At 32.4% G+C, this 12183-nt stretch overlaps 2 protein-coding genes across 5 annotated transcripts in view; both read right to left on the bottom strand.

Moving 5' to 3' along the window:
• The window catches only part of LOC145306228 (F-box/LRR-repeat protein 4-like), a 10414-nt gene extending 705 nt beyond the window's left edge, over positions 1–9709 (bottom strand). The window contains exons 1-20 of one of the 4 annotated variants that reach the window (XR_013874936.1): positions 9571–9709; positions 9226–9320; positions 8243–8381; positions 7730–7815; positions 7198–7318; positions 6748–6831; positions 6403–6469; positions 6033–6100; positions 5375–5433; positions 5041–5109; positions 4552–4636; positions 3786–3841; positions 3354–3425; positions 2712–2798; positions 2490–2533; positions 2041–2132; positions 1487–1607; positions 1142–1249; positions 620–719; positions 95–436 (exon numbers count right to left, since the gene is read on the bottom strand). Coding sequence is in view for 2 of the 4 variants with exons in the window: in XM_080148257.1 (XP_080004383.1) it covers positions 299–436; positions 620–719; positions 1142–1249; positions 1487–1607; positions 2041–2132; positions 2490–2533; positions 2712–2798; positions 3354–3425; positions 3786–3841; positions 4552–4636; positions 5041–5109; positions 5375–5433; positions 6033–6100; positions 6403–6469; positions 6748–6831; positions 7198–7318; positions 7730–7815; positions 8243–8381; positions 9226–9320; positions 9571–9682 (1803 nt within the window). In the remaining 2 variants the exon portion in view is untranslated. Of the gene's footprint in view, positions 1–33; positions 437–619; positions 720–1141; positions 1250–1486; positions 1608–2040; positions 2133–2489; positions 2534–2711; positions 2799–3353; positions 3426–3785; positions 3842–4551; positions 4637–5040; positions 5110–5374; positions 5434–6032; positions 6101–6402; positions 6470–6747; positions 6832–7197; positions 7319–7729; positions 7816–8242; positions 8382–9146; positions 9201–9225; positions 9321–9570 lie in introns of those variants that run through there. The other 3 variants (XR_013874937.1, XM_080148257.1, XM_080148258.1) reach the window with 3 other exon arrangements.
• Fdx1 (Adrenodoxin-like protein 1, mitochondrial Ferredoxin 1) lies at positions 9703–12183 on the bottom strand. The gene is made up of 5 exons (XM_080148259.1): positions 12037–12183; positions 11637–11750; positions 11310–11412; positions 10859–10947; positions 9703–10646 (listed from the first exon to the last, which is right to left on the bottom strand). Exons 1-5 carry the CDS (start codon positions 12147–12149, stop codon positions 10538–10540), a joined length of 528 nt encoding a protein of 175 aa, XP_080004385.1. The 5' UTR covers positions 12150–12183; the 3' UTR covers positions 9703–10537.

The raw sequence follows: 12183 nt of genomic DNA, 5'->3' as shown, positions 1-12183 counted from the left end.
ATTTTAGGGGACAAGTGGAGAAAAAAATTTGCCAATATTTTATAGCTAGGGATTTTTGGAAAAAAGACAATAAACAAAACATTGATAAACGTACCAAATTATGATAAACAAAATTACTTCTTTTGTAGAATTAAGTTATTGGTTAAAAAGTTTGGTCACTTCTATAAGTTTAGAACCTATAGAAGTACCCAACTTTTTGGTCCACGAATAAGATAAAATGGTATAGACCGTTGGGTACCATTGTAATTTACTTTACAGTCCATTGACCCCTCCCTCCCTGGTCAGACTAGATAGGTATCTAGTTATTATCAGCAAAACTCCACTTGATGTCCACTTCTGGAAAGTCATGTCTCAGCTGATTAACATTGCCATCTCCCAACTGGTCGCAGAAACTTATGTCAAGCAGCTGGAGACTCGTAACAGATGTCAGAAGATCCTAAATAAACAAGGAAGGTTACGTCACGTGTTGCAGGAATAAGGTGTAAGAAAATTTTAGTATGAGAGGATGGAAAGGGAGGGCGCAAACACTTTCGATGTATAGATCGGGTAAATTTGTTCATCATAATGGGGAATGTGCATCGTTTTATCATCTTATTCTATTAGATCCCTATACAAGTACCTGAATAGTTGCTAGAGTAACATTTCTATTTCCCAAAATATCCAGTTGTTTTAGTTTCCGTAATCCTGATATTGCTTTCACCTCGCGATCTCCAGTTTGCCTTAAAAGAGTGAAATGAAGATTTAAACAATTTCCCTGAAAGTTCCTTGTAGAACACAGTAACACTCTTCTCATATTAATTTTAAATAAACGGAGAGTGGTTTTTCTTTTTTTTTTTGTTAATTCAGGTTAAGTCAAGTTATATTGGTTAGGTAAACCTGGCCGCATAGGGTTAGGGCACTCCACAGGGGTTAAGGCATTGGAAAAAAACCTTCACGCCCTATATTTAAATTAGTTTCAGAATAAGGAGGGGGGGGGGCTCAGTGCTTGATAGACACTTTAAGGGAAAGCACAACGTTTTTATTTTAACTCAAACCTTTTCGTCTATACCTAATTAGGATATTTATGAATGTAATGTTGTATACAACATAGAATCATTTTCAATCCTTTTTAAATTTTGCAAAAGTTAAAACAATGACATACCTGTGAGCAGTTAGATACAATCTTTCTAAATCAGGACAGCAATCGACTAGATGTGCCATGGCTCCAGAAGTTCCCTGGATGCTCAGACACCAACCAAGATCCACATCTCTAAAAAAAGATTATGTAAAACTCAGCTTATACCAACAAAAAATTTAATTTGGAAAAAAAATCGCGAAACCTATACGTGATTTTCAGCTGTCGTTGGGGGGTAAAACATAGTAGAATTGACGACCTTTCCATTTGAACCCCAAATATTATTTTAGATTTATTTCGCTTGTTGGCTATACCTTATTCCTGTGTATAACCAACAGCAAAGCCCATAAAAATATTGAAATATATCCTTACCTTAAAAAGCTGCAATGAGTGAGCGCATTAATGCCGCGTTCTGTTATTGAGTTGCAGCGCCAAAAGTCAATAATTTCCAGGTTGGGCTGACAATGACTGAGGTACATACAAACTTCATCTCCTTTTAAAATAAATGAAGTTATTTATAATAAAAAATAAACAAAACAATGTCGTCAACACAATGGCGTACAAATAATTATTGACTGCTCCCAACAAAACAAGGACAATCATTTACATAGATAGCTCAGCAATAATAAAATGAAAACAAAATCTTAAATAAAACAAAGCAGCTACACCAACAAAATTATTTTTGTACAAAAAAATCTTCTAAATCTGTCATAAAATCTTCCATAAAAGGTTTTACTCCATTCAAAAAAATAGTTAGTCATTTGCAGTTTTTAAACTCTGATAGAAAAAATAAACAGCGGTTCCCTCAAATTGCCTAGTCAAGCACAGACCCCCCCCTTTTCCCCACTTTATTTTAAAAAATAAGTGTGTTTGGGGAGTTAAGTGTTCTAAAGACATTTTAAGAGAAAGCACCAAACAAAGCTTACCATCAATATTAGGACAGGAGGCAAGGCAGAGATTCTTAAGTTTACGGTTGTTACACAGAATTGAAATCACAGCTGGTTGCCCTATCACAGTTCTAAACAAAAAATATTTATATAGAATAGTTTTACTCCATACTTTTGTTATATTATACTTTATTTGTTTATCCTGTAAGATCTCGCAATTCAATGAACGGAGTTCAGAATTTCAATAAAACTTCAGAAAGTTCCAATTGTTTGTGGTTTTAGGTTATTAATATTTTAATTATTCCCCCTTTCCTACCTCCTTTGAATACAGAGCAACTATATGCTGGTAATGGCGCAGACGCTGTTAAATTTCAAATAGAATATACATACAACATTTTTTTGCACCAACGATCAAATTTTGATTCCGGCAAAGTTTGCAAGAAATACCTCCACCCTCCTTTAATTTTATAGAAAAAAATCTTTTATACCTGTACAAATTAAGGCTTTCAAGGTTTGTAAGACTGGACAAAATCTACAAAAAAGTAATATAATATCATAAAGTTTAAAAGTCATTTCATAACTATGGTTATAGTTTTAGGTTTTTTTTTCAATTTTCGAATACAGATACCCCAGACGATAAAGATCAATCAGTAGTTATACTTATAGTAGAAAGTAGTAAGGTATTTTTGATTTGTTATTGTAAATTGTACCTGAAAATCTACAACATTGAGCAGATGACAATTTCCTAAACTTATTTCACTAATCTTTGGCGAGTTTTTCACGAGGGTTTGTAATACCTAAAAGCAAAATATTGTCTCAAAAAAAAACACTGAGTATTGGATTTTAAGAAAAAATATAACATGTTCATAACAAATAAAAAAATGTATATTACAATGGTTATGAGAACCTACACAAATCAAATATGACACCTATCTGAAAAAAAAGGCAATTGAATTAATACTGCTTTGTTCAGACCGACAGACAGACGTAAGTACAAGACATAGTTGTAAAGGGCAGTGTTTTGGAGCCGGAGCCGTCGAGCCGCCATATTTTGCTGGAGCCGGAGCCGTAATTTTCGTTAAAAAACGGCTCCGGCTCCGGACTAGATAAATAAAGAGATTTTTTAAAAATTATAATTTGGTAACTCTGCAAATGCTCTTTTTAAGTTTTTCAAGTCCATTTTTATCAAAAGTTGAACTTTTAAAACCTTCAAAAGTCAAAAATAAAAAATATGTTATTATGGGGAAAAAAATATGTCGAGTTTTTCTTGATTTTAGGTCGGAGCCGGATCCGCACCAAAATCAAACGGCTCCGAAACGCTGGTAAAGGGTATAACAATAAGAGGAAATTACCTGTCCCGTAGCAACATGACAGTTGTCTAATCTAATCTTGTTCAAATTATGACCGCAATGTATCAAGAATTCCTAAACAAAATCATTTCAATATTTCACAAAGAACGATAATTTTGATAGTAGAAGATAAAGGAAAACAGAAAAAAATATTAATTTAATTAAAAAGTTACACAATATAGATTTTAATAATTTGCCCTATATTAAAAACGAGTAAAAGAAAATCAGGTCCAAAAATAAAAGATTAATATTATTGGTTGAAAAGTTTGGAAATAACCAATAAAAATTAAATAAGTCCTAACCAAGGCTTTTAACCTAAGAATAAGATAACGTGGTTATAAAACTTTGGGCACGCACAAATATTTACCCTCCTTGTGGCAATAAAAACGTACTTCATTAGGTATGGAGTAGGTGCACTACTAAATAAAAATAAACCTGTAACATAGCTGGGGATAATTTGCCATAGTTGCCGCACCAAGACAAATCCAATTCTAAACAATTTAAATAATCTTCATAAATAGTGCAGCAATATCATGCTAATATTACAAGTTCATTCAATAAAAACATATCCTAGTTTCATAACAGCTACGCTACTTCGTCAACAATAGACGTAATTCTTGTTTAATAATACAAAAGGGGAGGTTTTTTAATGCAACCATCTCGTAATCAGTGAGCAAATGGCACTTAGAATTCGAATTTCCATCTGAAATTTTGCATGAGTAATCCTTGGTAGGTCTATTTTCCCTAAATCGAACAAAAAGTTGGAAAAGTAACGGCTAACGGCTGGCGGCTCAGCTGTTTTGTCATTTTTTGATATCTTTTTTGCAAATTAGTCACGAAACCTCTCTCAACATAATACTCTTTTCTACTCCAAAACGCTTTCAAACGGTTCTACACGGTAGCTGTTGGTGCTAGAAGTTTTAAAAATGGTTATTGCTATCATTTAACATGAATTAAACCAAAAACATGTTTTAAAAAGTTGATTTCTACGTAATTGATGATGGATTTACCCTGAAAATAGGCTAAAAACGGCTGAACGGCTGAGCCGCTAGCCGTTACTTCTCCAACTTTTTGTTCGATTTAGGGAAAATAGACCTACCAAGGATTACTCATGCAAAAGTTCAGATCGAAATTCGAATTCTAAGTGTCATTTGCTCACTGATTACGAGATGGTTGCATTAAAAAACCCCCCCTTAATTACCTTGTAAATTTGAGCATTTGTTACTAAGCCACTGCAGAGTTGCAGTTGAAACACAATAGAATATATCTCTCAAATCTAACCGACTAGATCAATATCAGCATATTGAACATTGTAATCTCACAAACGGCACGTGTTTAGTAACATATCTACTTTATTAGGTTAGTCCGAAGATTAAGCGCCATACAATAAAATAGAAGGACTTACTTCATAATTCGTTTAATTTTTATAAAATTAGGGTACTATTACTCTGACCAATTTTTGGACTACAAAGCCTAACCAAAACAACATTAAAATTTTTGTAGTTCATAGGTAAGCAATTTGATTTAAGGGAGAAAAAGTAAAAACTAAAGTACGGTCGCTAACATATATTAAAATATTATATAAAGAGTTTCAGTTTGTTATATTCTAAACTTCCAGGTAGAACTCTTCGCCTCTATGAATGTTATCATCCTTGTATCATATATCAAATTCCAAAAGTTCAATAATCCTGTAGAGAAAAGAATCCGCAGAAAAAGTATGAAATTTTGTTGAAACAGCTGACAAGCTCACTAAACTCCTGTTCGAAATGTATTGTTTAAAAGAGGGAGGGGATTGTTGTAAAGATCTCGTAAATCATAAAAAGTACCTAAAAAACCTTTGGTAATAAGTATGCCATCCCAAATTCAAAAAAATATATTAGATTTCCCCCTGACAAATTTACCCCGGGATGTGGGTATTGTGACCATACCCCCACAAATAAAGCTTAGCTGTTCTTGATAATAACATGAATAATTTGCTTATGAAGTAAAAGGTTAAATGTTTTTTTTTTAAACAAACCATTCCTTAGATCTAAATAACCAAGAATCTTTAATATTATTTCTTCAGGCACTCCTTCAAAATCACCTAAAATCAGAGATCTTAAAGAATAAGACAATGAACGAAAAATTTATATAAATCCCAAATTATGATAAACCAAATTACCTTTTTTTTGTAGTTAAAAATTATTGGTTAAGTTTTAACAAACTCGTTTTGAAAAAAACAAATAAAAATTAATAAAAGTACCTACCCAAAGTTTTGAGTTAAATAGTAAGATGACGTTATTGTAAAACTTTGATTACTGTTGGGGTGTATCTTTGGTATTACAACAGGGGTGTATATTCTACATGGGATCCCCTGCTCAGGGGGGGGGGGGGGGGGAAATAAAAAATAAGTGGTTGGAGGGGAAAAAATGTAAAAATTAAGAAAACTGAAAACATTTTTTCCATTTCTCCCCCTCCTTGGTGAAAAAAAACTAAAAAAATGTGTGGTAGGAGGGATAAAATAAATAAAATACAGAGGTCTTAAAATATTTTTTAATTTTCCCCTCTACATGGTGAGAAAAAACTAGGGGGGGAAATAAAAAAAATTTTGTAGCCAGGGAAAAAAATAAATCTTGTGCAGAATATACAACCCTGTATTACAATAACACAAAAAATCATCGAGATTTAAAATATATATCTTACCTAAATCACTGATTGGAGGGGATCTCTCTCTGTCAACCAAGGATTTGCTAAATTCTCTTATACTTTGCCTGTAAAATAAGTACTATCAAATGACAACTAAGTAAGAACAACCAAACCATTATCTGAAAGTCCTAACTGTGCATGATTATAAGTTGCACCTGTTTTGAGCTAATGTAATCACATTTATATTTTCCTATGCATCAGCTAAATGTGTTTTTAACGTCTTTAATTTAATTATGACTAAATCCATGACAGATTATTAGGATATCAATAAGTATCAATGACTTTAACGTCATACGCCATACGATCATAACAAACACAAATCAAACAAATTAAATATTAATATAAAAATTAAATTTTGATTACCTACCTAGATAATAATTTGTCATTAAGTTCTAATTGAACCCCGTCTGCAGGAAGAATATGAAGATTTCTGTTAATAACAATTCCTCATTTTATATGGGAAATACAGCAATACCCTGCCCCCCACTGCAAATATGAAAAATTTCAAGATTCCCGCATGAGTAGGTGCCTAAGGGTTAATGTTTATTTTTGTTGTTTTTATTTAAACCCTATAATCTTTAATTTTTAAAATATCCCTTAAGCTGAATGGGCACTCCACCCTTGAATAAAAAAATTAACAAAAGGGTTAGAGTGCCATTCTAGGTGGGGGTCATGTACCCGGTTCCACATTAGAAAAGGGGAAATTTCCTGTCAATAATTTGTCTTAATAGATTTCCAGGTTTACTTGGCAGCATAGCATTCACTTTCGCCTCCCAACTTATTGGCTCAAGGGTACCTAGAAAATATAAGACAATAAATCACTCAATATGTGACTTTTTTTATTTCAGAATAAAAATGATGATTTCAATAGAATTTAATTCTTTTGAAGTGTTGCTTACGTTCGTTTGAATTATATATGACAAAACCCAGCGATCATATGAGATAAAATAAAGGACAATATTTAGATGTACAATGTACATCTTTAATGATAATAAACAAAATTAAAGATTAGAATTATTGGTTGAAAAGTTAAGACATTACCAAATAAATGGAGCTATGTAAGTTTTTAAGTGGACAAGTGAGAGTTATAAAACTTATAATTTACAGTCCAATGTCCCCCCTGTCAAATCTTACTTCTATTTTTAAACAAAAAAATTGTTACCTAACAAGGCAACAGCATCTATTTCCGTGTAGTAGGGAAGCTTTCTCTGGTCAAACTCTATTCTGATCAGCTTCGTTATGAAATGGGTTTGTTGCAGGGGCGGAGAAAATATTCTGGGTCTCTGTATATTCACATTTATATTAATTTTGATAAAAAGGTAGACTTTCCATAAAAACAAAGAATGACAACATTCATAAGTAGCTAAGCTCATAAATAAAAGGCTATAAAAGCGTAATGAAAGACAAAGGGAGTAAAACCCTTAACGACAAGATTTCACATTCTATCTTAAATGACAAATAAGTAATTATCATTTTCGTTACAAACGGACGAACAAATTCAATTATAGAGTACTTCGCTACTAAAACTGTAGGAGTGTAGGCTTATGATATGCCTATATGCATACCTATCATATCATAAAAGCTTTTTGTTATGCATTCATGACAGTAAAGCTTTATGGCTGCCTACTTTTTACTATTAAAATCTGTCAGTTCTAGATAGACAGACGGAAGGACAATATTAATATTGAATGTGCCTGTGAAACAACTTGTTGTGGTGTAGAAGTCATACAAGGATTCCATAATAGTTTCCAGTCACCTCGACAGTTGCCCGCCCATATACCTGAAATAGACAGAGATTTGATAATGGATGATAATTGGTTCTTTCCCCCACTCTTGTGAGAAACTTTGGCATTCTAATTCACTCATAATATATCATTTTCACTACTTATAACAGATTGAATACTGATAAAGTAAGTGAGTTGTTTAAAATACATAGATTGTTAAAGGAATCTTCTTATAAAAAAAACTGAGTTGTCAGTCTCATAGAGCAGCCAAGTAATAGTCAACCAGACACACAGACAAAGTGAGGTATAGAGCAACTACGCAGCTAAAATCTGGGATGGTAATCGAAGGCAGTTTTCAACAGATGAGCTAAAAATACAGATTTTAAAGGATTTCAACTAACTACTTTTAGTCTTAAGGATTAATTTGAGAAGGATTCTATTACTATTCCTAGATTTAGCAAACAAGGAAGATACAATACATACCTACAACACCACCAGGGTTAAAAGTTTCATAGATATGAATCCTGATTGGGTAAACCGCATGTTCATACTTTATATCCACAAAATTAGTTGCTGTTGGTATGTTTGATCTTCTAGGACAGTCTACTCGCTCTCTCCATGCCTAAAATGGAAGTATTTATAAGTTTTTGCAATAAGGTCCTTTCGTATAAGCTAAAGATCTCGAAGAAATATTTTTTCGAATTGGTTGCACCTAATAGCAGGGATGCGGAGCCGTTGGATTTTGTTGCGGCTCCGTCTCCGGCTCCTGCCTAAAGTCAAAAAAATTTTTTTTTTTAATTTTTGCAAGTCTATTTTTGACTTTTGAGGGTTTTTAAAAGTTTAATTTTTGAGAAAAAAGGACACACTTAAAGGGTTTCCAAATTATAAATTTAAATATTAAGTTTAATCAAGGTACAAAAAAATCCTTTTTTTTCCAGATATTTTTTTGCAACTTCCGGAGGCGGAGCCGCTCTGAAAATAACGGATCTGGCTTCAGCAAATTATGGCGGCTCCACATCCCTGCTTATAGGATTGCTCTAAGAATGTCTTAAGGTGGTTTAAGGCAATTTTCCTGACCTTCTCCAACCTCCCATAGAGGCTAAGGGCGATTCAACGAGTAAAAAGTACAAAGCTACAAACACAAGAGCTAAAAACATAAAATGTCAGGGATCTTAAGGGATAAGACAGTCGACGATTAAATGGTATTGTACACATATCCTATAGTGATAAACAAAATTACCCCTTGTGTAGATTGAAATTATTAGTGGAAAAGTAAACTGCTAATTTTGTACCCAAAGTTGTCAAAGAAACGAATGAAAAAATAAGGAATTTATAGGACTTGTGGTACTATCCACTGTACCCTTCTTCTCGGATGAAAATTACATACCTTTCCACTAGGACAATCTAGCCACCAGGGACCATAATCTCTCATAATATCCCTTCCTCCCTGATAAAATATTACATACCTTTCCACTAGGACAGTCTAGCCACCAGGGACCATAATCTCTCATAACATAAGTCTGCGAGAAGTCCCCATATGAAGGAAACTTGTTCGGTCGACCTAAAATTCAAGTTATCGAATATTTTTCAATAGGGGAGCATTTTTCTAACTAGGTTATGTCTGTACGTACGTTCATACTTAAGAATAATATACAATTATTAGCTTGCAAAGGATGTTTGTAAATGCACAAAGAACAATGGATTGTCAAGATACAATAACGAGTAATTACTTTACAAAAGTAAATACGTCCAATAATATTTTTGCTTTCTTATTTTTAATTCTATGGATGTTGTCATCCTTGTTTACTTACCCGTAAGGTTATGTGCAGTGTACGAAATACTTTTATCCGACCCATATTGGGTGGAAAAATCAAGCACTTCTGCCGCATATTGTTCCACTAGAATATAGGAATAATCACCCATTTTCCATTATAATTGGCACATTTTCTGAAACAATATTTCATACATTTTTTGGTTTATTAATACATTTCAGTAAAAATATTATCGTAAAATATATATGTAAATATGTATACACTATAACACGTATGATATATTAACATAAATTCATATTCTTTAATAAAAAAAACAAAAAAATTAATGGAGTATTTAAAATTATTAGGTTAAATACCATGAACACAAAATGATTCATCATTCATATTTTAAAATTATATTGAACTGAAATAAAACACAATTTGTAAATCTTATATATAAAGGGATTGTATAATAATTTATTTGACTGCTAAATTTATCTTCCTATTGACGTTAAGTAAAATCTATCACATTATATCGAAAATATTATTACTAAGTTTATAAGAAATCTATATTTTTTACAATGCATGATTCTTTTTTAATATAAATTGTAAATTGCAATTAAACTTCTAATGTATAATTCATATACATACATCGAACATACACCTGTGATTTAAAGTTAGTTCATGAAAGGTAATAAATAAATTCTAATAATAGCAGGGAGGGAGGGGATATTGATCTTTAAATCATCCTGGAACCCAAAGTTCTAAAACCACGTTTTCTTATTTATTTGCTCCTAAACTTTGGGTACTTTTATTGATTTTGATTGGTCGTTTCAAAACTAGTAGTGTCCTAACTTTTCAACCAATAATTGTAATCTAAATATGGGGTAATTTTCTTTATCATGACTGGTGATGTACGTACATCTAAAAGCTAAACTATTATCTAATAACCTTTCATGAAACTAGTTCTTTGCCTTGGTGTGTCCATTGATAACTGGATGTTCATCTGTCCACCAAAAAAGCAGCACTAATGCGGCTGTGGTACATGGCCGTCAACATAGAAGTTTTTAGTCGCCCGCGGCAACCGCAGACGGATTCCTTCCAATTCTTTTGTTATGATTATCTGACAACCCAATCTAAAAAAATGATCATGATGTTGAAAAAAAAGGGTTGTAGAGTATCTGCAATTTTACTTGCACTTTCTAAGCTTTACTTACTAAAGGGGAGAGGAAATTTGCAGCATTAAAGTAATCACATAACGGACTTTGCTAGATATATATAATAATATAATATATAGATAGAAAGGCAGAAAAAATCATGGTTTATGCGCTGCCAAACTTTAAATAACCTTGAATTCATTTCCAGAAATGGAGCTTGATCTAATAAATCTTCTTCAGTTTCTGTAGCTTCAGGTAACATGTCCCAATGTTTTTCATCCTATAATAAACAATCTTTTCCACAAGTAGCAAAGCTACGAGATTTTTAAAGACCACAAATCGTATAAATATCTGTTTAATATAATGGACTGTTATTTTCTGTTCTGATAAAGTTTTGTTTAGTTAAGACAAAATATCAATATGTATGATGTACAGATGTATGAATATCAAATATAAAATACACAGATAAAGATGTTTACTGTAACAGTCGCTTTGACAAACAGACATAGCATAATTAAATAGTAGCTACGCTACTGAAGCTTCGATACAAAACCATCAATTTAAGGCTTTTATAATGGAAACAAGCTTTTACAAAATACAAAATACCAATATCAATTTTAAGACAGAAAAATAACTGGTTACCTCAACATAACAATGACAAGTAGTACAAGCTAAACTGGCCTCACAAGCACCTTCCATTGGTATGCCATGCCGTTGGGCTAACCGTAAGGCTATTTCGCCTTCTCTAAAATTATGATAAGTATAAAAAAAATGATACCAAAGGGCAAAAGGCATTGTTGCATAAATTTTTAGATAAAATAAAGACGAAAATTTAAATATTCAATCCACATTTTCAATGTTATTTAAACTGTTGCTCAATTTTAGAACTAAATGGTAATAAATTGTAAAAAATATGTTGTACTAAATGGAATAAATAGTATATTATATTTTAGGTCGACAAATATCTACCTGGCTAAAGTATCATGAACAGAATTATCTTTCAGTATGAATTGTACAGGAATGGTTCCAGGATCCCCGCTATGGTCTCCATGATTACGTGTACTTGTTAATAAGATTCTGTCTATCAGTAAATTGGAATAATTACTTTAAAAATGTATTAGCGGTTACGCTCCTAGAGGCCCTTAGGTACAAATGAGAGGGGGGGGGGGGGCAGGGATCAACCCTTTACTTCAATTTTATTTTAAAAGAAAAAGTAAAATCTAATAACACCTCCAGAAAACTCCCCCACGACTTAAAACGCCTGTAATGTTTATTTTTCTTAATTGCTCTATAAGTTTATCAAAACTTTTCCATGAATTGTCTAATCTTTCTGAAGCATATACCTACGGTATTTTTATTCCAATTTCCTTTAAGAGAATTATTAATCATGACTGGCTGTAAGTCTCTAACAGGTTTATGCCAAGAAAATGTTGTGGCCAAAACCGGCGTTCTAACAATTCGTCCCACCGATAAACTTATCATTTTTCTGAAAAAAAAACACAAAAATTTTCTATGT

Source organism: Acartia tonsa, chromosome 14 (assembly GCF_053477335.1).
Source record: "Acartia tonsa isolate MP-2025a chromosome 14, ASM5347733v1, whole genome shotgun sequence".
NCBI lineage: Eukaryota > Metazoa > Arthropoda > Copepoda > Calanoida > Acartiidae > Acartia > Acartia tonsa.
Note: the sequence above shows the minus strand (reverse complement) of the source record. Positions and strands in the feature narration are given on the sequence as shown.

What these genes read in the sequence shown, in the direction of transcription:
- Fdx1 (XM_080148259.1), bottom strand. Translation starts at nt 12,149, where the DNA reads ATGATAAGTTTATCGGTGGGACGAATTGTTAGAACGCCGGTTTTGGCC. An exon ending in ATGATTAATAATTCTCTTAA is followed by an intron (nt 11,751 to 12,036) that starts AGGAAATTGGAA and finishes CAATTTACTGAT; the next exon opens with AGACAGAATCTTATTAACAA. An exon ending in TTTCTGGAAATGAATTCAAG is followed by an intron (nt 10,647 to 10,858) that starts GTTATTTAAAGT and finishes TCATTTTTTTAG; the next exon opens with ATTGGGTTGTCAGATAATCA.